Source organism: Cornus florida, unplaced genomic scaffold (genome assembly GCF_030987335.1).
Source record: "Cornus florida cultivar Cherokee Brave unplaced genomic scaffold, ASM3098733v1 CherokeeBrave_3.0.0_Hap2_Chr01, whole genome shotgun sequence".
Lineage (NCBI taxonomy): Eukaryota > Viridiplantae > Streptophyta > Magnoliopsida > Cornales > Cornaceae > Cornus > Cornus florida.
Window position 1 is genome coordinate 116,985,279 of NW_026775571.1, and position 25,319 is coordinate 117,010,597.

The 25,319-nt window shown below is 33.7% G+C and overlaps 2 protein-coding genes and 1 non-coding gene across 5 annotated transcripts; 1 reads left to right on the plus strand and 2 right to left on the minus strand.

Moving 5' to 3' along the window:
- Positions 1-595: 595 nt before the first annotated feature.
- Positions 596-8,953, minus strand: LOC132316548 (allantoinase). Of its 2 annotated transcripts, none has more exons than XM_059815027.1 (16): positions 8,817-8,953; positions 7,545-7,638; positions 7,087-7,207; positions 6,157-6,230; positions 5,700-5,776; positions 5,277-5,313; positions 5,116-5,201; positions 4,675-4,734; positions 4,214-4,347; positions 3,878-4,004; positions 3,360-3,515; positions 3,158-3,268; positions 1,953-2,063; positions 1,277-1,375; positions 1,003-1,147; positions 596-884 (listed from the first exon to the last, which is right to left on the minus strand). In XM_059815027.1, exons 1-15 carry the CDS (start codon positions 8,901-8,903, stop codon positions 1,019-1,021), a joined length of 1,503 nt encoding a protein of 500 aa, XP_059671010.1. In that variant the 5' UTR covers positions 8,904-8,953; the 3' UTR covers positions 596-884; positions 1,003-1,018. The 2 variants fall into 2 exon arrangements, with proteins under 2 accessions (XP_059671010.1, XP_059671015.1); XM_059815032.1 differs by lacking the exon at positions 8,817-8,953 and adding an exon at positions 8,357-8,598.
- Positions 8,954-13,573: 4,620 nt separating this feature from the next.
- Positions 13,574-25,187, plus strand: LOC132316561 (general transcription and DNA repair factor IIH subunit TFB2). 2 transcript variants are annotated; one of them, XR_009483931.1, is made up of 15 exons: positions 13,574-13,930; positions 14,432-14,599; positions 15,630-15,698; positions 16,174-16,267; positions 16,461-16,561; positions 16,699-16,744; positions 16,828-16,887; positions 17,179-17,247; positions 17,504-17,587; positions 18,008-18,091; positions 19,839-19,924; positions 20,650-20,740; positions 21,712-21,802; positions 23,467-23,547; positions 23,827-23,845. XR_009483931.1 is itself a non-coding variant. In XM_059815041.1 (15 exons), exons 1-15 carry the CDS (start codon positions 13,818-13,820, stop codon positions 24,126-24,128), a joined length of 1,356 nt encoding a protein of 451 aa, XP_059671024.1. In that variant the 5' UTR covers positions 13,575-13,817; the 3' UTR covers positions 24,129-25,187. The 2 variants fall into 2 exon arrangements, 1 of the variants encoding a protein (XP_059671024.1); XM_059815041.1 differs by lacking the exon at positions 21,712-21,802 and adding an exon at positions 23,994-25,187 and having other exon boundaries at positions 13,575-13,930; positions 23,827-23,901.
- Positions 25,123-25,195, minus strand: TRNAV-UAC (transfer RNA valine (anticodon UAC)). The gene has a single exon. It is a non-coding gene; the product is annotated as a tRNA-Val (tRNA).
- Between the last annotated feature and the right edge of the window lie 124 nt (positions 25,196-25,319).

Consider the following 25,319-nt stretch of genomic DNA (forward strand, 5'->3'; position numbering starts at 1 on the left):
ATGTTACCTTGATTTGGCTAAAGACATCCGACCAAATGGAACAATTCATCCTCGTCATTCCATTCTAGCAAATCTGAACTTATATTTATGTTGTTTGGACTTATATAAGTCTTCTGAGATTTAGAATTAGTTTCATCGTGATTTTCACAAAATCTACACCACCATTAGTAAACTATTTGAAATGGTCAACTGAATTAACTAGTCTTCTTAGGCCATCAGAAAAGAAAAGAAAAAAAAAATTAAAAATTCAAATTACGTATTATAAGAATTATAAAACATTCTTCATTGCTATCAGGACCAGTTCAGAATTATAATATCATAGCGTGGCAATCAAATTATGTAATACAAGAAAATGTGATAATGAAATTCCATTTATCAGTAGACAATAACCTCCTGAATCACAAGGGAAATTATCATATATAGTTAGCATATATATATATATATACACACCTTAACATCGCTACGATAATACAAATATCATATATATATATATATACACACACACACACCTTAACATCGCTACAATGATACAAATATCATAAGAGATTAAAAAAACAAAAAATAAATTATCAACCCAACTATCATACCAAGTATCTTAGAAACAAAGCAGCCATAAGTTTTTGTTATTTTTTATTTATTTTTTTATCATTAAATCGACATAGAGGCAAAAATATCATTTAACCCAACTATCCCACTGAGGACTTCTACAAATTAGTAGTTCGTTATTGTCTTCTTAAATATGTACAACCAGGACAAGTTTTCCTATATATATATATATATATATATATATATATATATCCAAAAATGCTCTTATGACTCAACTGTTTGATCCAAGAGAGTGATCAAATGTTCTGCTGTATTGCATCTGCCACCTTAACTTTAACCTGATTCAGCAATGAAGAGCAGTTTCAGACATTATCATAAAGCAGACAACTGAAAATTTGAAGCACAAATAAAGGACAAAATAATTAAGTCGAATTTCAAAGATATCATGAGAGCTACCTGCAACTTCAATTCTTCATGTTGCGAGGATTGGAACACCACAGGCATCAGGAGCGTGCTTCCCCTCTTTGAAGACAAGGTTTCCTCTAAGAAAAGTTGCCAAAACTTTACCAGATATTCTTGAACCCAAGTATGCAGAGTTACTCTATACAGAAAAATTGGAACATTTTAAAAGCTAGGTGATGACATTCGAAACTTTAAAAACAAGAAGTGGAGAAAGCGAATGAATGAGTTCAATTGCAAAAACATTAAGAGATATAAAACGAACGCATACAGGATGCTTAATGTATACAGGATGATCCTCATTCAGGTCAAACTCGGCTTCTGGGTCCCATACAACAATATCTGCATGGTTTCCAATTGCAATAGTCCCCTGCACAGGTTCATTATACCATGGTTATTAACCACCTAAAAACATAAAATTTGGAATCATGCACAAACTTCAAGTGAGCTTTCAGTAAGTCAGCCTAAATTAAATACTTATTTCATATGCTAAACTCTAGTTCTCATATCTGCACATGATGATTCAGCGAGCCAAACCAATCTTGAAACAGAGATTAGTTTCAAGGATTATCTGTCGGCTTTAATGTAGCAATTTCAGTTAATGGTGCAATTCAGATTGATTACTAACTATAATAAATATGATAGCTTCCGGGACTTCTTTAGGTCAGTGTTTGAACTTTGAACTATTTATGTTGCATGGTGGTGGCTAAGGAAAAATGGAGTAAATAAATTCGAAAGTTTCATAAAGAAGGAATTGCTACTTGCACCATTCATGTCATGTCAAATGGTAGTGGTTAAAACGAAAGAATTTTGTTAGTCTTGTAGAGATGAAAATGCTGCTTCAATAAGTCATTTCTTTTTGTGATGCTAAATCAACCCGATGAAGTTGGAAGAGCACTGATTGATTTTGGTGGATAAAATAACACAAAAACAACTGAGAGCATTACCTTCAAATCTTGGCCAGCAAGTTTGGCAGGCTTCTCACTCCACCATGAAGTTAACTGTTCCAAAGTGATTCCATATTTACGCCCATATGACCATGTCACAGGGAGAACAAACTGCAGAGACTCGAGAAAGAATAGCAATTAGTCTTTGGAACAAGTGAGAGAAAAAATCACATCAAGAGAAATATGAAGATAGTATGACTGACGTTTTAGAATGAAGTTATTCCTACAATTTATTCCATCATTTCACATAGATTGAATGCCACAATAGAACTTATGGACACTCATGTCAAATCAATATTGAATTTAAAGCCTCAAAGAATGCACCTCATTGCTCGCAGTTTATCATACTTCAATACTATAAAACTCGAGTTCAGATTTTCTCAAATGCAAGGCATGATGCATAGCAGCATAGCATGATTTATACCACATATAATAAGATTCTACATTGAATTTGAGTCTTAATTATATTTAGTATAATTTAATCTTCTAATGATCAAATTTATTTATTTATATTTTGGTAAATTATTAATATGCTAGACGTTAACTATAACAATCGTCCCTACATAGTATTTTGGGTCAACTTATGTTATTACATCTTCGCGTATAGTCTTTTATTGGGCATAGAATAGTCCTACTTACTGGAGTCAACAGTATAGAGTTTTTAGAGTCATAGTAAAGAGATAGCATTATCCATATAATCTTTTAATAGAATGTAGTAATGAGAATTTGAAGTTGTATTTGTGTGATGTGTTTTAATCCTTTGAGGATGATTGATAAGATTTTATTCGAGATGCTCAGATTATTTTCTTCTTCACTCTGGTTACTAATTAAAAGTTGTTCTATTGCTTTTGTGTATCATAAATTATGCTGCTTTAGAAAGAATTGTCGATGAGGCAAATCCACTATTTGAATGAAGCAGCTTTGGGAAGGTGACTGCACAAGCACGAAGTTGCATAAAGCATTCTAAGGAGGTCTCAGATCTTCAGTATCATGATAGCTAATCCAAAAATATACTCTTAAGGAGTTTGTCTCCTTACTGAAAAAAATATCATTAGCACATAAATCACCAAACTTATACTAACAGTGGCAAAATTCATATTAAAAATAAAAAACTTCTACTTATAATGAATGGAAAGCTTTTGCAGAAGATATATTATAATATTGGAAACAGGTTGTCGTATATACCAACAGTTAAGTGCACAAACCTGCAGAGAAGATATGCCGCCCCATGCCTTCAAAAAATTACCTTCGTCGAGGAGTTTGAGTTCTGGCACAGTTGGTGAATGATCAGAGCTTAACATGTCAATTTGTCCATCCTGAAATATAGTATATAAATTGAGTAAACCCAAATGATGGTAGAATGAGAAATGCCAAAGACAATATGCAATATCATAGAATTGAAAATACCATCAAAGCCTCCCACAGTCTTTCTTTATTGGCTGAATCACGGATTGGAGGAGAACACTTAAAACGAGTATCTCCATCTTTAATTTCTTCTGCTGAGAAGGCTAAGTAATGGGGACAAGTTTCAACAGTAATGCTATCGCCACTACTTTTTGCTTCCTGAACAGAACATATAAACGAGGATATATCTTTTAGCTCTTCATAAAATGTATTGTTAAAAAAATTTCCATAGAAAAGAAATGGAATTAAAATTGACTACGAAAGCATGTGTTAGTGAAAATAATGGGTTGTGGGAAACATAAGTTGATTAATCTGCTTAAATACGATGCATGCATAGATGTCGACTCTCCCTAAGGTCATTTAGATCCTAATCATGTTTGACGACTAATGTGGAGCTCACATGGATCAACTTTCAGAAGTATCTACAAAGATGCACTTATCACCAAAAAAAGTAATCCAATAGTGGTAGTTTGTAATTTCTATTACTTAATATATACATACCATAGGAAACTATGAATTACCTTAATAAGATCTAAAGAAGTTTTTGCATCAGACAGATGAACAACATGAAGATGAGCTCCCTCAGCGGGACCACCAGTTCTCGTGTCTTTTGATACTGTTAAGAGCTCTCTAATAGCTGCTTCTTCCCTAAATATAGAAGAAATGGGTGAATAAAGAATATCAAATGCCAAATATTAAGTCTTTATAGTGTATTACCATGTCCTATATCCGCACTGACAAGGCTTTACTTACTACGTGACCATATATATACAGATAACAAAGTGCACATATAAGTTGCATGAGTTTCAAAAGTCCACATAAATTTTGAGGAAGGGGAGGCAAGAGCAATATGGTACCATGAAGCAGGCCTAGACTTGAGATATGTTGAATACGACCGAGCGTCAAGGTCCAAGTATCCTTCGTGTTCTTGTTGTTTCTCTGCATGTACAAGTAAAGGTCTTCTGTACTTGGCCAATATAGACAGTCCTTCCTGCAGGAGAATAAATAAATCAGCTTTGCAAGAAAAAGGTATTTTCAGTGCAAAAACATGACACCAGTCAAATTGTTCATGTGATTAGAAAAATGAATCTGCATCCAAATAAAAAGTATATTGCAGGAGGCCATCCCACACAAATATGTGTATGTGCGTGTACGCATATCAAGTCATGGGAAAATCTGTTATTGAGACAACACTTTGTAAATGCATGTGATCAACTCTTAAGATGTAATTCAGGGGGAAAAAACGTTGAAGATGTTATAGCAACTCTAATTCATTTTACAAGGAATATCAGATGATTTAGATTAATCATCTTCATACCTTGATATGGCTCGCATTTGTCATGGGAAAGTCGTTGATCCCTGAAGGACACATAAAAGACTACAGAAAGAACAATCAACTGTCAGTATACCAATTTTTAAGGAACACTGTTCAAGATTAACGGCAATCAGTAAATAGAAATAAAGTAACAATCTTCATATAGTTTTTGGATTACAGAAAAGGTTTCATCAAAAAGCCAAAATGTTTACAGAAAAATTTATATCATCATCATCATCCTTGCCTTAAAATCCCGTATAAATGGGATCAGCAAAAATTATATATACTGCTGAAAATTTTTCAGGACATATTGATCCATAAGTCCATCAAGCGTAGAGTATTGTTCAAGGGGGTTGCACAACAGGTCATTTATTGCTTAAATTGACATGTTTATGTAGATATCATAGAAAAGTAATTTAAAACCTCCCTCAATTAGATGTATACCTTCAAACCAAGAGCACCAGCCTTTAGAAGATCCTCTAGAGCACTTGAATTAAATGCATTTTCAGGGACTAGACCTCCCCAGAAACCTGCAAATTATGGAATTTAGAAACAGTAGATTCTAAAATTATAATTATCTTTAGTCCCGAGTGCATATGACATACCAACATCAACATAAATCCTCCTTTCAGCAGCCTCGATCTGTCATGCAGGTGTCCAAAAGATTATCAGAAAAAGGCACTAGCATATCATGCTTTACTACAGCTGCTAGGATTATATTTATAAGCATGCATAAATTTGGACAAGTAAAATAGTGAATTAGTAATATAAAATAGGAAGTTGTCAGGAGCTTGCTCCCTGAGTGTTTAGCAGTGTAAGGGAGAATAGACTCGAATTGATTTTCGACTTGCTCCATTTGCCATTGTCAAAAACTTCCTTTTCAGGAGAGTACCATTCAAATGACGATGCAAATATCAAGGAGACTAGAATGATGATGACGGAGAAAAGATCTCTAGAAATGATTAATAGAAATCAGAGCCCTAAGCAGAAGGCAGAAGAGGAACTAACCATAAGTCAACCCTCCATACCTTGAGTTTAAGAGTTTCTTTGGAAACTGTAGAAGGGAAACTATTAAGAGGCATGTCAATTAATGTTGTTATCCCACCTATATAAACACAATAAAATATATACTTGTTAAGCAGTGCATTTAAAACACCAGATACAAATTGATTTTAGAAAGTCAAATGGTCAGATATTGCATCTAAAAGAACATGAACCAGCGAATGGAAGCAAAATGAACTAAACAAGTAAAAATATTGCCAATTCATTCCATAGATAACCCAATGCATCAGGATTTCTAAAGCAGTAGACATGTTCCTCAGCGTTTCTCCCCCTCACATGATTTAAAGCATTAGCTTAAGAATAATCTATATATTAATACTTCTTCCGAAGAAGATTGGTAGAGAATTATATATTATACATTCATCACAAAGAAAATGATTTTATTCTTTCACAAGTACCCATAAAGTACCAAGATCTACATACCAGCAGCTGCTGCTTTAGTCCCTGAAGGAAACCCTTCCCATTCTGCTCTTCCAGGATCGTCAAGATGTGCATGCCTGCCACAAATGTACCATATTTTGTTCATTTACATGGGCAAAAAGTTACATATCATGAAATTAGAATACCGGACAAGGAAATCTGAGGAATGTTTCCCCCTTATTAATACCTCTGGAAGTACTGGAACTTTTTATTCCAAACGAAATTCTATTAATTGTAAAAATAAGAATTCAAGACTATACACATTTTTTTTTTTAATACATGTTCATATATATGTTTCCTGTATTTCATTGATGTTTAATTTGTGACCTAGTGACTTCATATACTAAGAAGAAATTGCAGCCTCTCATTTCAACATACACTGTTCATAATTCTTTTATGGGCAATCGCCTCAAAAGAAGTGAACCAATTGGCAGGTATGTGGTAGGAAGAAACCAAAATATGCATCTAATCCAAAAAAGTGAAATAAAAATAAGCCTAGATTTAACATCAAACATGTATACCACATGAGCTCGCATTTCGTGGAAATCATAAACAAGTTTTCCTTGCACCATACATGCACAATATGAATAAGAACATGAGGAGGTACACTGGAATGTACAATGCAGAAAACTTCTAAAGCACAACGACATGTCTAAAAAAGCCCTTCTAAGGCCAGGGGAAAACATTTTTACAATGAAGCAGCACTCTCACACACTTACTGCAGCAGTTTAAATCTGATTCCCACTGCATTTCCTCATCTTTGAAATTTCTTATATGTTAATGTTTCTCACAATCTGTATAAAAACCATTAGTTTCACCTAGTTGTTCTTACCCAATTTTCACCATCTCTCTACAATTGAATATATATATATATATATGTATGTATATATATTTACAAGAAGATAATACGAGAAGATAGTTGCCACATCTTACACATCAATCAAACCAGGCATGACAACAGCATCCCCATAATCAATCACTTCTCCGCTGTTGAAATTCCCCTGCCAATCCTTTTCTTCAACCATGGATACAATGTTCCTTCCCTTTATCTCAACTGCTTATTTCCACATTTAATAAAATAAAATAAAAAAAATGATCAGCCGTACTTGGAAAATATTAGTCCTAAAAGTGGTATAAACTAGAACAATGAAATGGAATATCAAATACCAGGAAATGTAAATTTATTGAGTACAGATATATAGCCAAGAATAAACAGATAAAACACCTCATGCAACAAATAAACAATATTATTTTATAAATAAAGTAATAATAATCACTAACTCGTTCATCTACTATAACTGTTTCTCAAAATTAAAGAAGTTTATGAAAATCAAAGATGTATAGTCCTACAAGTTTTGCATTTGAACTACATAATCACTTCTTAAACAGACCTGATCCAGAAATGATCCCCTCTGGTGTCACAATTCGCTTACTTCTTATCCAATAATGGTTCTGAGGAATAAGGCTACACCCACTTTGAGATGGCTGTGACACAATTAAATTTTTTAGCATAATGTTTACATAGTGAAATTATTCAAATTGCAAGACTAAAATTGTGATTATAAACAGGGTGTTGATACCATCTAGAACCAGAGCAGTGCAAGTGAAATAGTGACTCGTGTGACCAAATTACTCCTAAAAAAAGAAGCAGCTAATGCATATGTGTGCGTGTGTTTGTTGTCCAATTACCAACAGCACAAACTAAAATGATAACTGTGATCCACAGAGTGTTCATGTTTATAAGATATATAGATACAAGTAATGAAGCATTAACATGGAATGAAGTGATAAGAAATCATTTTTAAAAATTAAATATAGTAGAAGATACTTATGATAGAAAAGGGTGGAAAAATTGAATCCATGTGGGCAACCCCGTTTGTACAGGATTAAGGTAAAGAATGATAATGAGATTAATATAGTTGTTCTTCCACTCCTGTAGCGACAACTTTCACTTAAAAAGATTGACACCCAACATAGGTTGATCAATTTAAAAGTGTTCAAGCAATCATAATTGATGAGCTTCAACCATCTGATTCCTATCTGTATGCCATAGAAATAAATTATATTTTATTGAAGATCATCAATTTTAATTCGTTTTTGACACAGTTGATGTTAAATTGAACCCATTACATACTTGGTTCCAAGCCAGAAAAGGTTATCAAATGACTTGGATAATGAATTTTCTGTTCTTTTTAGTGCTGACCGGGATAAATCTGCAGAGGTAGTGCCAACTGCTTTGTCCTTTTCTTTCTTGTCAGCGTCCAAAACTCCATTCCAAGTGTAGAAGCAAATGAAGTCAGTTAAGATTTCTGTTTCTAAACACTCATTAATATATAGCTGTCAACCGAAACCTGATACTGATTGTAATTATCAATTTGTCATCAAAGACATGCATATATGTATACACACATATATATTAGATATATATACAATATACACACAATATATATATACACACATATACATACATAGGGTAATATATGAATTATCTTAACAGATTGATGATGACATAAAATCTGAAAATTGAAACAAGAACATTATCTGTGCAATAAGAGCAGTAATCACACGAAACTTAAAAAGATAAAAAAAAAATTCAAATATGATTACAATAAAAAGAAGAAAGTAATTAGTAACACATAGGTAGGGAATTATGAGAATCAAACCTCCTTTGAAGAGCTCCGATAGTAAACGAGTAAAAAAGATGCAAGCAGTGGTAGCAAAGTTAGAAGCCTCCATTTCAACTCATCCATCTCTGCCACCACTCTCTCCTCTCCCTCTGCTGTTTCTGTCTCTCTTATATGTAAAGGAACCAATAGGGGGCCACTCCATCTTCTGTGGAAGCGACAAGTTAGAGGCCTAACCGAAGGGCCTGCGGCCCAATGGTAATAGTCACGGACTCACGGGGACAAATTAGGGAGTTTAAGTAAAAAATTAATAAATAAAAATTGAGGACAGGAGATTGCACTACCGCGGGTTAAACTGATGAATCACCCACCAATGGAATGATTCTGACCTAAATCATATAAAATGGGAGTGGAAGCGAATTCAAGAGCGGGAGTATAAGAGTGACAAAATTAAGTCATAAAAGTAAGAATTTGAGTTAGAATATGTGCGAAACGTGATAGCGAGAACACGGTCAGAACATGAAAGCGACACCTCTTGAAAAGGATTGTGTAACTTAGATTCTGACTTAACATTTTACTTTATTGGATGGAGACGGAGGAGATGGAGTATCAATAATAAATTTTGTTACCATAATAATAATGTGAAATTCTCAATTAATAATAGTATTTTACATTATTTTAGTATGCCTAATTTAAAAGTGTTGTTTGATTAGTTTAATTCTTAATAATAAAACACATATTCAATTAACTGAGTTTGACAATAGAATAAAATTTTAAGTTATAAAAACAATACTGAATACTAAAAATTTTAAAAATATATTTATTTTTATTTTTATTACTTAAAAACTTTAATACTTAAAATTTAATTTTTACTATTTAATTTTCAATTTTATCAAATAACACCCATCAAAATGAATTTTGTGGAGAGAATTTTAATTTCCAATGGGTCAGAGTATACAAAGTGATTACTAATTTACTTTTCGAAAAAAAAAAAAAAAAAAGTGATTGCTATTTTGTAATTCAAAGTTCACTCGACACGTGTTATGCCATAATTTGAGGGTGACTTAGTTACGTACCACCAAGTGGATTTGATCATCGTTAGCCTCTTGCTTTTATCGGTAGAAAATTAATAAATCCACGTTTGGATCCGTTGAATTGACAGTGTGGGCTTTTGCTGGTAGGTTTTGTTGCATCACCACTCGCATTTTTTGGGAAGTGGTGTGGTATCATCCTATCATTAGGGTTACAAGTTGGGCGGGTCTAATCCAGTCCAGTCCTAACCCAACCTCAATCCGAATCGGGTTGGGTTGGACTAACCCAAATTATACTTAACATGAGTTATAGTCAAAACCCAACCCGAATATTTTTGGACCGGTCGGGTCGGGTTGACGGGTTGAGTTTAAAAAAATTTATTTATATTTTTTTTTGGAAAATATATATATATTATATAGATATATATCTATATATTATTAAAAAACAAAAAAATTTTAGGGCAAATCATTTCAGCCTCCCCTGTCTCATTCTCAACTCTCTCTCTCTCTCTGCAACTTCAAAGTACAAAATCTACAAGAATCAGAAGTTCAAAACCCATATATTTCAAATCTGTCTGCAAGAATCAAAAGTTCAAAATCCATATATTTCAGATCATTTCAGATTGTTCAAAAAATCAAAACCCATATGTTTCAGTTTCCATCGCCGGCTGTTCCAGTTCGGGCCGTTCGCAAGCTTCAGCCGTCTCAAGCTTGCCCCCCTCTCTCTCTGCAACTGCTAACTTGTATGTATGGGTTTTATTTTTATTTTTGGAAGTGGCGGCGGCGGATCGGCTGAGGACGGCGGCAGAGAGAGAGAGAAAGAGAAAGAGAAAGAAAAAGAAGAGAAAAGAGAAAAAAAAAAAAATTTCGAGCAGAGAGAGAAAGAGAAAGAAGAAAGAAGAAAGAGAAAGAGAAAGAGAAAGAGAAAGAAGATAGGAGAGAGAGAAGAGAAAAAAAAAAAAAAAAATTCGGGCAGAAAGAAGAAAGGGAAAGAAGAGAGAGGAGAGAGAGAAGAAAAAAAAAAAAAAAAAAATTCGGGCAGAAAGAAGAAAGAAGAAAGAGACAGAAGAGAGAGGAGAAAGAAAAGAGAAAAAAAAAAAAAAAAAATTTAATTTTGGGTTTTGGGTTGGGTTCGGGTTGAGCCCGAGCCCAACCCGAATTGTCTAAGTTTTGACAAAATTCAATCCGAGAATGAACTCGATTTGTGAATTGTGTATCTAAATTTCAAAATTTTTAAATTGGGGTTGGGCTGGGCTGGGCTAACCCGCCCAACTTGCATCCCTACCTATCATACACGGCCAAGTGATCATATTTTTCGTCTAAGACCAAGTTTTGAATTATCTTGTTTAACATTGTTGTTGTTGGTGTGTGCATTTTCTTAGGGCGCGTGGATATACTATTATATTTAATTCATTATTCATGATCGTGATGTGAGTGAACAAGTGGAGAAGATTCCTTCGGATTCTTGAGGCGGTGAGATGTCATGCACCATTAAGGCTTTAGAGTTTGCAATAAAAATAGTTAAAAAATAAGAGACGATGGTGGATTGGAGTCATGTTCATCATTTTTTATCGATTCAAAATTTCGACTGAAAGGCAGGAATAATTGTTTTTATTCAATTATTGATATAATTATAAAATCTAAAGATAACATTCAGTTACACTTTTTATAGTATGCAAAATTTAATTTGCATACAACTATTTTGCAAAATTGTACAAGGTGCCTTAAATTGTCCTTTTTAGCGTTTACTGTACAACAAGACATTTTATTCAGTGACATAACTGATTGAGTATTCAAGCACTCTGAAGAAGGAGTATCTGTGTTGGAGTTAAAAAATAAAAAATAAATACACTTAGCCCTCCTTTGGTACATATGTATGAAATGGAATAAAATATCTATTTCAACCATTCTCTTGTTTAATATAAAATTTAAAGTTTGAATGATTATTTTCTCGAAATGAAAATTCATTGTTCATCTAGAGCCTGAACCGATGAAATATGGTTAATCTATTATCAAGTTAAACTTAAGAAAATCAAATTTATAACAAATTATTTCGTTCAAGATCGCCTTTCGCCACCACTACCATCACCTTCCACCTCCACTATTTAGAATAGTGATTATTCTTTCATTCTTATGTTATTTTATATTTGTAACCAAATAATATAATATTCCATTCATATTATATTCCATTCATGTGTATCAAACAAGTCAATAATACATTTGGAGATAATAAATATATATATATATATATTACTACCTAATATTTATTTATGTTTCCATCTTTATTTTTTATTATTCTCTAATTATTTTTGCTCCTTAGATCAATATTGTTGAAACTAACTTGGACTCGTGCAATGATATGGACGGATAGTACTATTGTTCTTACAAGTTCATGTACTACTTTTTTTATTTGTGTCAGCCCAGCCCAATTGAATTTATAGTATTTCTATATATAAAAAAAGAGTTATAAAATTTACAAAGGCCAAATCTTAAATATAAATTATATGAGCAAGTCCACAAATCATGGACATACCCAATCACAAAAGAAATCATAATAAAATATAATAAGGCATAGCCCAGCAAACCAGACATATTGTTAGTCCATAAAAGAAGACCTAAACTCTTCGTGTGTAAAACACTAAGGTATAGGTGGATGGATATCATGGATTATTATTGTTAATCTAGTGAAAAATTGATTTTTTTTTTTTTGTTAAAAATAATAATAATAATAAATAAATAAATAAATTGTTGATGACTTGATGGTTTCTTGTTAAATTGGGCAATTTACTATATAATAGATTAATAACTAGTCAGGGTGGAACACATATGTCTTACTTTCTAATGTGAATTTATTGATAAAGAATATATATATCTTGCATTCTTGCAAGTGTTTGTTTTAATACTTGTATGAAACATACTTTTAGTAAATTTTTTTATTGTGAAAACACGTTAGAGTTTGAAAATATAAATGTGTTAGAAGATTATGAATTATTAGGTTTAATTGAATGCATGATGCATAAAAAATTTGTATTTAGAATATGGATAACACACTAAGCTATCATGAGTTTAATCATTTTTAGCTCTCCCTGTTTTGTAATTATGGCTCTTGACCTTTAATATGAATGCACACAATCATAATCATCCACAGGCTCCTCTCGTCCAGAATTACAGGACTTTCATTTAAAACCATGAAATAAAATCCAGTATGGTTAAAAGTAATTCATATATAATAATTGTTTTAAAAATTCACAAGGTAATCTTAAGAGGGGGGGGGGGGGGGGGGGGGGGTTAATTAACAACAAATGAGAAGAGTACTTAAGAAAATTAAAATGAAAAGGATAGTGTTTGTTTTGGAGGAAATTTGATGTAATCGCCGGTGATAATCTTTTTGAAAGGGAGCACATTGATAATTAATACGTGATCGAAAATTGAGTTTAAAAATATATTTTCAAATGATATATTTTTTTATAATAATTTAAAAATTGTCTAGAAAATTGAACCAAACAAACCTTCTCTCTCAGTGTTAAATGTTACGTTCGCTGGGCCTGTCCGGAGTCCAATCTGGAAACCCAAAGGGGTGTCCGTTTTCAGTTAGGGATGGGAACTAGAAAGTAATACATGGGCCTATAGGACAATTAGGGCTAGGTTGGGCCCATCACCAATAGCAGATATGGGCCTGGCAGCGCCCGAATTTTCTTCTCTCCTGTGAGTCCCATTTCCATTTTGTCATCTCTGTCAAATAGAAGCCTAATGAATACACATATACATACAGTTGTGTGTGTGTGTGCCGAAATATAGACTCGAGTGAATCTACCTGAATTGAGAAAAGCAGCGAATTTTACATTAATATCAACAATTCAAAATCACAATTACTTGCAAATCATTTTATTGATTGTTACTTCCTCAACACACGCATTTATAGAATTCTAATTCTCAAATTGATTGGAGTAGAGACCTCTCTCCATTCAGTTTACGCTTTGATCTTCGAAACAAAACCCTAATTTACAGGATGCCTCAAGTCAAGATCATCGCGAAGAACTTCATGGACATGGTCGCCTCACTGCCTGCGATGAAGCTCGACAACCTATACAAGAACGCCTTTATTTGCGAAGCTATTCTCAGGTTTCCTCTCTCTCTCTCTCGTTTGTCGATGCAGCCTTTTGTAAGTTACTGAATGATCATATTATCGCTATTTTTTGAATGTCTAGCATGAGAATGTGATGGTTTGAACATTATTTTGATCGGGTTTGGTTGCTGGGAAAGTGGAGGAAAAGAAACAAAAGCTGAATTTTCATATAGTTGTTTTTGGATAAGTTGACTGGAATTTTCGTTATTTTGGGTACTATATGAGTAATGGTGTAGTTTGAAATTGCTTGTGTTACTATAACAAGCAAAGGAATCGAGAAATAAAACTTACCTCATGTGCTTGCTTAAATTGTAATAAACATCATTGACAGTATGATATCAAACTTTTTTTACAGTATTCATTATGTTCTAATCTTGGTGGGCTGCAATTAAGAATTCCTCTAGAGTTTAATGAACAAAGTAGGATATTTAAGTAATTAATGATTCATTACTCAAGATTGGCAATTATACTTTAATTTGTGGGTTTCTCGTGCTTAGGTCTTTGCCACCATTAGCCAAAAAGTATGTTTTGCAATTACTGTACATAGATGTACCAGTAACAGCCAATTCAATGGAAGAGTGGGTGCTTGCAGACGGATTCTCAAAGCATAAAGTAGCCATTGATAGATTGATTCAATTGAGAGTATTGGCTGAAACTGTTGACAGGTATGCACAGCATCCTTGCTTGTTTTTGTGGTAGTCTTAAATTTTGGTAGGCGGTCTGTACACTCTTGCTTATCAAATGACACATTTTCTATGAACTACCAACCATTATGTAAAAACCCAGGATAATACACCTATACAACGATGAGTTCAAATACTTGCTACTTATGATATGTATTGCTATAATTTGGATGGAAACATGATTACATAGAATATATGTGTATGCATGCATTATGAGCAATAGGAATTCAAATAAAGTAGAGTTCTACTTGCCTGTTTGATTATCTCTCTCTCTCTCTCTCTCTCTCTCTCTCTCTCTCTCTATCTATATGTGTGTGTGTGTGTGTATATTTGGGTTTTTACACATTAGATGGTATGGACACATACACTGAAGACCTATAGATGCGCCAGTACAATAGGTAGATTAGTTTGCATAGAAGGTGAGAGGCAAAGAGGGTGACCAAAATTATCATGGGATGAAATTATTAGAAATCATTTAAAAAAACTAAATATACGGAGTGAGGTGACTTAGTAAGAGAAAAGAATAGAGAAAAATATATGTATGTGGCCGACCCAATTTAAGATGATGATGATTTGGTACCCAAAAAAAAAAAAGAGAGAAATGAAAAAGATGATGTTGAAGCAAGATGGAACATTATTTTTTAATCTGATTGAGCATAAAGGAAATAAACATGAAATGGAGAGTGTATTGCACGGTATGACCATGCTCTTGAATAGTTACTAAAAATGTTCACGTGGAAGGTTAAAACTGTGCCCTCTTCTTATTCATTCGTTTTTGAACTGAAGCATAAAACTTCATTTTTCTTCTTATCCATTAAACTTTTCCGTCTACCAAACCAGAGATAACATGTATGCTCTCCTTTTCCTCCCCTAACCAAACATGGCATTAATAGCATAGAATGGATGCTTTGAAAGTTTGAATCTTGTAATAACATTATTATTTTTTACTATTTGAATTTGACCCTGTATTGTTTTGCCTACCTATTAGCTGAAGTTCTTATTTTACTGGCAGGAAAAAAGAAACCACTTACAGACTAAATCCAACATTTCAGGCTAACCTCCAGAAGCAATTGGTACATGGGTAAGCTTGAGATACATGTGTGGTTTTTATTTTTTATTTTTATATAATAACTGCTATATGCTTTTGATGTGTTTGTTCATTCTTACTCCCTTTTATTACACTCTTTTTTTTTTTTTTCTTTTTTTTTGATTAAGTGGTTTGCTTTTTCTTTTTATTTTTACACAGTTGGCTGTAACTTTATATTGAATATCCTTTTTTCCTTTTTACTGTATTTATTTCCTTGAGTTCATTGTTAATGTATATCAACCACTCGAGTTAGTGAGATGTGACTTGCAGTATACTTGAGCCAAGTTCCCACATGTAAGCTTTTGTGTGTGTTCTTCTGTCTACATTTTATCTTTGACTTGAATAAACCTGAAATCATTATCCTGCTCAGCATATGTTTGACTTATTATAGTTTTAAAGATGTCTTACCCTCATAGGTGGTGTTTTACTTGAATGAATACATGGATGACCTTTGAATTGGATGCTGCAGTGGAGTTTTGCCAAGGGAATCGATGCCTTCAAATATCACAGTGAGGCTCCCTAGTTTGGAGGATCTAGAGGCTTACGCAATTGAACAATGGGAGGTGTTGTGAACTCTATCTATACTTTTCTATTCCGTGTCTCATTTGTGGATGAGTATTCAAGGATAGGTTGGCTAGTTCCTACTTGTCATGACAATATGTCTACAATGACAAGGTGTACTTGGTTTATACAACTGGTCATTTTCAGTTTATGATGTTTTGGTCTCTTTAATGACTTGCAATTTTGATGAACCAGTGTTTCTTGCTGCACCTTATAAATTCCACCCTAGCTGAAAGGACGACAAATTTCAGCTCTTCTATGATGAAAGTTTTCCAGCGAGGCCTTTTGAGTCAAAGGTGTTTTTACTCTCAATATGTTTATCACATCTTTCTTGCAAATTTTCCAAGCCTCACTTTTTATTTGTGTACTCTAGAGAAAGAGGATATAGTATCACATGTATAGTTTTATGTTTGTATTTGTGCCTTTTCTGCAGAGACAAAGAGACCCCACGATTAACTGAGAGTGGTTTTCAGTTCTTGGTATGAATTACCTTAACTGTGTCCTGATTGCAGTTGTTATGAAATGTCCTACTAGAAACTGTACTGATCTTTCTCAATAACAGCTGATGGATACAAATGCACAGCTTTGGTACATCATCAGGGAATATATCACCAATGCTGAGGTGTGTATTCTGGAAGTCCAAAAAATGTGCAATGCATTCTGTTGTTTCTATCCAAAGCAAAACAAAAGAATTAGCAGCTTGCTACTTGTCAATGATATTATTTCCTTTTATCCCTTATCATTGAATCAATATTTTTTTCCCCAACTGCATCTGTTGTTTCTATCCAAGGGGAGGTAAATTAGCAGCTTAATATTTGTCAGCAATATGGTTTCATTTTGTAGGTACGTTTCTCTAGTTAGTGCTTTAATTATGATATTCACTATCTATTTTGTATTTCTCATTTTGGTGTAGGAGCGAGGTGTCGAGTCAGCAGATTTGATATCATTCCTGCTGGAGCTTAGTTTCCATGTCACTGGGGAGGTATTAGATTCACATTGTTTATTCATTATTGGTATCAATTGCCTTGTTAAAAGCGCTTGTGAAGTATTTTATTTGTTGTAAAACTGTGTGCTAGATGCTGTTGTACTTTGTTGGCTCATAATAACCTCCTGAAAATTAAGCATCCATTTGATGAATATAATTTTGCGACACAGTGTTTGACTTTCTCGAGGTATAAAACTTTTTTTTGCAAGGCAGTTTCTGAAAAATGGTTCTGGTGCTGGGTTTTCATGTGTAGGCATACAATATGAACACTTTGACTGATTTTCAGCGAAATGCAATCAAGGACCTTGCAGACCTGGGACTAGTCAAGCTCCAGCAGGTAAAGCGTCTACTATTTTAATTATGTAGGACCTGCTTGGTTTAGTTTTCTAGAAGCAGTTTTCAAGAACTCAGAAAAATGGAACACTGTAGAGAACTATAAAGACAATTATCTTTAAAGAGCTCTTTTTTTAACTGAGCTTTCATAAACCACTTTTCAGAAATCAACCAAGCAGGTTTTTTTACAGTTTTCTGATTTCAGTTCTCTGAAAATAGATAACTGTTCTAAAAATAACTGAACAGTTCTCAGAAAGCAGAGAACTGCCTTTTATAGTTCTCTAAAAACAGTTTTCTGTTTTCTGAGTTCTTGGGAACTGTTTTTAAAGAACAGAACCAAGCAGGCCTGTAATGTTTCATTATTTTGCCTTTCACACGTGAAGTGTTTCTTTACTACTATTCCTTTAAATTTGTACTTGTCCAGGGTAGGAAAGAGAGTTGGTTCATCCCCACAAAATTAGTTACCAATCTCTCAATCAGCCTATCGGATTCCTCGTCAAGGAAACAGGTATCTCTTGGGATTTAACTTATCATGAAACTACAATGGATTTGATTATGTTAATATTCTTGATTTTTCTGTTTTTCTTGGAAGTACTTGCACTTGAAAGAGATTCAAAGAACTTAAATCGCCCCTTATATGGTTAATCAGTTTTTATTTTGGCAAACTTACTGCTTGATAGAAGTCATTGTTTATCAACTAGGTCAGATACATTATTAACTAACTAATGTGTTCATGGCCCTACTTTAAGCTTCAGTATTGCTCAGAATACTGAAGGCTGCAGCATAGCTTGGTTTCTGTGATGTACCTTGGTAGCTGCTGATGAACTGTAATGTGTGAAAACAGTATAAAAGTTCTGATGAAACAAGTTTTGAAAAATGAACTGGATGTCCATTAAAATATTGAAAAGTTATTCTTGTAATTTTAAACGTTAATTCACTAAAATACCAAATTACATGTTAGGATGGTAGATTGGTAGAGTACATTAAAAATTTGAAAAGTTCCTCTTGTAATTTTAAATATTAATTCACTAAAATACCAAATTATATGTTAGGATGGTAGATTGGTAGAGTAAATTAAAAAATACACTTCATAGCGTATCATATGGCCAAAAAGTTTGTTCTCTATGGTTGATTACATTATTGCCATTAGAATGAGATATAAAAATAGGGTTGAGATGACACCAGCTCATCTTTATGATATAAGGTCGTTAAGTTTTGTGTTGGAAAGATGGTTTTTTTGGTATACTTAGCATTTAGTTGAACTTATTTTTGTTTAGTGGTTTAGCATTTTGGAGGTATACTTGTTGATGTGCAAGCAAGAAGAGGAGCTTTCACTATGGTTTGTTAGAGGGATTTATATTCATCTTAACAGTTTTGTTGGATTTGTCGCTGGATTCTTGTTGGCATCTATATTCTTCTCTTCTGCTGTATACTAACCTACTAACCACCCCCACCCCCCACAACCCCACCACCCCCCCACCCCCCCCCCCCCCCCTCCCGCGCCCACCCTAAATCCCCAGTTGATGTCTCAATCTTGAGACAGATTTCCCTTCTATATTCTTCTTGTCTGCTGTCCTCCCCACAATCACCAGTGTTGTTCTTATCAGGTGTTGGGGTGGGGGGGGGAGGTATATTTTAACAGCTCAGAGATGTCTTTCCAGACAAAGTGTTCTGCTTTTTGCAAGGAAATTTCATCTCTCTGGAATAAGAAATTGAGTGATTTGCGTTTGTTTGGTTCAGATTATCTCTCTTGGTTTTCTGTCTATTTTGCCATGGTCAGTATGGTGATGCCAAAGTGGGACATAAGAATTAATCTGCCTTATTTGTGGGGCACATGTAGTGGTGCAGGAGGCAACATAATTTCTTACAGCAGGGAGATGTTTTAGCCAAAATTTTCTATTGCATAACCATTTGACATGTTAATATGTTTTCTAACAGCTCTGACTTATCCAAAAAAAAAAAAAAACAACAGCTCTGAAGAATGTCATCGAATGAATCATGTCTATTAGTCGGAATTATTTGTTTTTGCTTAAGGACCATGTCCATTTTCTTAACCGGTGCAGTCTTTGGCCATCATTGTACATGGACAACCCATCTTTTCTTAACCTCCAGTGGTGACTGGTGACTTTAAATGGATATGATTTTATATTTCGTAATGCATTTGAAAAGATATAAAAGAAAAATAAAAAGAAACATATGGAGTCTAGTGGCAAAACTACTGACCTTTTCTTTTTCTGCCCCCCATCCCCCTTCAGGGATTTGTCGTTGTGGAAACAAACTTTAGGTTGTATGCCTATTCAACATCCAAATTACATTGTGAGATCTTGCGCCTCTTCTCCAGGTATTGCACCAATTTGTTTGATAGATAGTTTGTGTGCTTTAAGTAAAAGTTATCTTCCATCATGAAAAATGTATAGCTATTGCAATAGTACTTTGCCTGTTAATAGGAGTGTTCAAAAGTCATGATATATTTTATATTGATTGCTATAAATTATTTTATCCATTTTGATGGAAACTTTCATAAATGATACGGAATGAGTAATGCTATTGAGGAAACTTATAGAAGAAATCCACTCTGAAATGATTAAAAAGATATCCAGTCTGTAAAACTTTCTTTTCATTCTTAGCCAGAAGTTTGCTTATAAACATTTCCGGACCTTGCAGGAATGCCACATTTATGCAAAATTATAGTGCACTTTTTGGAACCTTTCTTGTTTTTCTACAAAGCTACTAACATTGTTCGGAATTCATGTAACCAACCCGAAATAGTTGTACTTTAAGAATTTTTGGTAGAAAGGATTTTCGGCCTACTTGTTCAGAGTATTAGGATCCAACTTCCAGGACATATTAGTAAAGAGCTAAAACTATCCAAATTCGCGATTTCATAGAAATCTTTTTTTATTTTTTATTCATTCGAATTTACTTTAATTGTTTAGCAATGCTTCTCATCATGCTTCATCATTAGATACTTGCAAATAAACATTGTCACTTGCTTGCTTGGCTTGAGAAAGACATTGTTTTATAACTTCTCATTCATCTCTGAACAGAATAATGGTGAAAATGCAGGATAGAATATCAGCTTCCAAACCTCATTGTTGGTGCTATAACAAAGGAAAGTTTGTATAGTGCTTTCGAAAATGGCATTATGGCAGAGCAGGTAAACATCAATTTCAAGTTGGTCCATAATATCTTCTTATACTTCTTAAAGTATCTTCACAGTTCATTCGCCTGATAAAGTCTATCTCTCAACAATTATGACATGGGTTTCTTAATTTTGCTGCCTAGGTAGTCTAGTTAGTAAATTTGCCAACAACGTGTGAATTCTTTGCTTTTTATTTGTTAAACATACACAACTTTCCCTCTAGTTTGTTCCACTCAATCGCTCCTTAACCTTTTTCACCCTCACCTTCCTTATTATTTCAGTCTTTTATATTATTGAAATGAAAATATAAGAGAAAAATAGTATACGTGTGATTGATTTTTTAGTCACAAACTTTTAAACAAAAAGTATGTACCATATTTTACTAACTATACGCGTACTCTCTATAATAGTAAAATACTGTGGAAAAATACGTGGTCGTAAATGTAGGAAATATATATATATATATATATATATATATTTTTTTTTTTTTTTTTTTGCTTAAAAACCTTAAAAATTTTGGCATAAAAAAAAAATTCGTCATTAAAAGTCCGAGCCCACATATACTATCTTTCTTCTCTTATGCCTTGTATATTTTCATTTCAATTTGTATTTTTTTACTATTCATTCCAATAATATAAAAAAATATAAATAATAAGGAAGTATGGAGTGTATATACATTTCTAGAATCAACTTTGCTGAATTTACTAACTACGCTAGGTAGTATGCGTATGCGCTATTCTCTCTAAGCATAAAAACAACTAAATCAGTCTGTTCGGTCCATCTAATCCGTTTAATCAATATTGAGCTATAACTTATAATTAGTGGCATGAAGTTTTTAGAGGGGTCAAAAGTTCATTTTGGTTTCTTCTCTTGTTTGAAGAGACCGGAAATTTTCAATTAGAGTTCTAGAGGGCTCCAAACTAATACTATGATTTTAACTTCTGTTTTTTTTTTTTTTTTTTTTTCTTTTTTCTTTATGATACAAGTTGAAGAAGATTTATCATGAGGGTGCTGTCATTGAATGAAGCCTTTTTAACCATTGAATTGAGAGGCTATCCTCACAATTTTGCGCTCGAGGTTAGTGAAAACACCATCATTGTATCTTTTCTTATCCTTAAAATAACATGAAAAATGAAAAAAAAAAAAAAAAAAAAAAAAAAAAAAAAAAAAATACAAACTAAAAATTAGGAAATACAATCTAAATCCCGGGGAAGAAAAATAGAGAGAAGCACACAGCATGCCAAACACCAAGAATCCCTTATTTTTCTCTCTTGAGTTATATTGTTGTGAATAATAAATATAAGTGGAGAGAGAAATTAAACAAGAACACAAAGGTATTACATGGTTTAGCCTTTAGGGCCTACATTCACGACACAAAGAGGCCAAAGGGCTTACATCATTGTTATAATATTCTCTCTTAATCTTTCTGTACAATGATCACCTCTATTTATAGTTAAGAATACGAACATGTGATAAATATGATATAGGAAAGATTCCCAAAATCATCTCATGATTCACTCATATCAATATTCTATCAAGGAGTGATTTAAGGGCTTAAATCACTCTTATAATGATATTCTCCAAACATAACATCTTCCAACACTCTTCCTCAAGTTGGAGCATGTATGGAAATAGCTCCCAGGTTGCATATCAAATCATGAAACGGATTTTTTTCCACAATAAAACTGCTGGAGACATGGCAAAGGCGAAGAACAATGATACTGAACACACCAGTAGCCCAATCAAGTCACAAATAGTACTGAACACATTTTGAAAGCGAACAACAATGCTACAGAACACATCGGCAGCCCAAACAAGTCACAAATAGCACCAACAAACCCTTAGCGCATTTCAGACGCAAAGGGAATACCCCAAAATAGGGGTCCGAACCTAGGTAGAGATCCTCCCTACACTGTCGCACAGACCAAGCGACTACCACAGGGTTTTTCAGTAACTAGGCAGTCGTAACAAGAGCGAAGAGAGAAATTAGGCTTTGTATAATTATGTAAATAATAAAATTTAAGTGAAGAGAGAAATTAAACAAGAAAAAACACAAAGATATTACTGGTTCAACCACTAGGTCCTACATCCACGGCACAAAGAACCCAAAGGGTTAACATCATTATTGTAATATTCTCTCTTAATCTTTTTATACAATGACTACTTCTATTTAATAGGTGTGAGAATACAAACAAGTGATAATTATGATATAGCTTATAGGAACGATTCCTAAAATCACTACCATGACTCACTCGTATCAATATTATGTGAAGTGATTTTAGGGCTTAAATCACTCCTATAATGATATTCTCCAAACATAACATCTTCCAACATATATAACGGATTACTTTTTTACACAAAATTTGGTTTGTCTAAATAAGAATAAAAAGATCCAAATAAAAGTTCTCTATTGACTTTGAAGGGGCTGCATGGAAAAGTGTGTACTACTGTCTTTCTTCCTTCTCGCCTTACAAAGTGTGCCATTGGTAATGATTTGCCTTTTTCGGTGATTGCTAATCTAACTGACACCCTAGTCATAATGCCACCCACGGCTTTTTTTCCAATTCCATTCCACGACTATATGGCGATTCATCTCAGCTGCTCCTTTCTGGAAGCTTGCAATGGAGTATTTTGATTCTGAAGTTAAATCTGAAAAAGAAAAAGAAAAATAAGAAAAATTATTTGTTTCTTTTCTCTAGAAGTCATTTTCCTCTTCAAAATTTTGAATTGTGGATTTGCAGATAATTTCTTTTCTTCAGCAGAATGCACATCCCCGAGTTGCAGAGAGAGTACCCTCTGTACCAGAAAATGTCACTGATCAGGTTTTGAAAAAATTTCTTTATTGTTTCTCAAATGTGTTTAACTAAACTGAATACTTTTGCTTCCTTCTTTTGGTTCAATTATGATACTTGTTGTCTCCATCATAAGTAAATTCTGTCTGCTCGTTGGTCTGTCATCAAGTTCTTGGAATAGATTATATCCTTTTGTCAAATGATAACGATTTCCGAGTGACTCACATGCAATGTTTCAAGAACATGCATGCATGTGTGTGTGTGTGTGTGTGTGTGTGTGTATTATTATTTTTTTTTTTCTTGTGACAGATAAGGTTGTGGGAATCAGATCTGAACAGGGTTGAGATGACACCAGCTCATCTTTATGATGAATTCCCTTCGAGGGTAACAATCAAAAACATCTTTACCATGATGTTATTTATTGTGTATTTTGTCAATTCCTTATTATCTTATGAATTTGTTCCCTTATCTTGCAGGATGTCTTTGAGGCTGCTTGTGACTTTGCTCGGGAATATGGCGGCGTTTTATGGGAGGATTCAAAAAGGATGCGCTTGGTAGTGAAGGCAGAGATACACATGCATATGCGAGAATTTCTGCGTCGCCAAAAGTAATAGCATCGAAATTGAGTTCTGGAGAGGATATTTTTGAATGGGAATTAGATACCTAAAAAGCGTAGATTTTGTCAATAGTACCAAAAGAATTGGAAAAAGAACATGAAACATGTTATACATGCATTAGCAAGTTTCTATGGTTTGACCAAGTCAGTCTAGTGAATCCTTTTACTTGAATGCTCACAATTCACAATGCATCTTGGTATCATTATGAAGTGATTCGCCCATCTGTGTTTGGGTGTCTTTTGGAAGAGGTAGTCCAACTACTTCTCTTATTCAGTGCCATTGGCTACCAAACATATTAGCCTCATTCAGTCCGCATTTTATAGCAGCAGTAGAGGAATTATGTAGCCCTGGGGATTATTTTAGACAATCTCGCAGTTTAAGCTCATATGATGAGCTTCGTGTGATGCCTGTATGATATTGTTTGGTTTGTGAAGTACTTATTTATTTTGGTAAGAAGAATCAATCTATCTTGAACTCTCGAATGATTAGCAAACTCTGAATGTCATTAGTACAAATCCAATAGGCAACAACAAAATAAAAGCGACCGACATATGGATCTGATTGGCACGGTGATTAGAAATTTTGAAGGAGTGCGAGCATACCCACAGCCACAGTGGCCTTCAGTTTGTGTGGCCATCGTAAATGAAATAATTTCTCAAATGGTTGGAGCTGAATGAAGAATTTGTTAGAAGGCCTTTGTGTTGTCAGGTCATTTCTTGTCCCTCCCAAAGGAGTTTGAATTGATCCCTTGGCTTGTCATCATCGACTTTATAGCAAGTGTAATAATACCATAAAGTTAAAATTCATCATGTCTTCTCACCTAGTGTGGGTCCTCTTGGGATGGAAATGATTTCAGAAAAACTAGAAATGTTTTTGTTTTTGCTAAATTATTCTGCTAATGAAAATTGAATGTTGACAGTACTAGAAATTTTAAAAGGTAAAATTAAGTTTTGGGGAAAAAAAAAAAAAAAGAAAAAATTTGAAATAATGTTGCTGCCCAGGATCGAACTGGAGACCTTCAGTGTGTAAGACTGACGTGATAACCACTACACCACAGCAACATTTGTTGTTTTATGGAGTAATATGAATTTAGTTAACTGAATAATATAAATGTTTCCCAAACTTGTAAGCATAAATCACACAGCTCAAACAAAGGCTTTAATAGTCAGTGGCCATTCCAAAGCA

Excerpts from the sequence above, each read along its gene's own strand:
- LOC132316548 (XM_059815027.1), bottom strand. The coding sequence starts at position 8,903 with ATGGATGAGTTGAAATGGAGGCTTCTAACTTTGCTACCACTGCTTGCA. Across the intron at positions 5,202-5,276 it reads GAGGATTTATGTTGATGTTG|GTTTCTGGGGAGGTCTAGTC; the intron begins GTATGTCATATG and ends CATAATTTGCAG. Across the intron at positions 4,348-4,674 it reads CAAATGCGAGCCATATCAAG|GAAGGACTGTCTATATTGGC; the intron begins GTATGAAGATGA and ends ATTCTCCTGCAG.
- LOC132316561 (XM_059815041.1), top strand. The coding sequence starts at position 13,818 with ATGCCTCAAGTCAAGATCATCGCGAAGAACTTCATGGACATGGTCGCC. Across the intron at positions 16,888-17,178 it reads AATATATCACCAATGCTGAG|GAGCGAGGTGTCGAGTCAGC; the intron begins GTGTGTATTCTG and ends ATTTTGGTGTAG. Across the intron at positions 20,741-23,466 it reads ATGGCATTATGGCAGAGCAG|ATAATTTCTTTTCTTCAGCA; the intron begins GTAAACATCAAT and ends GTGGATTTGCAG.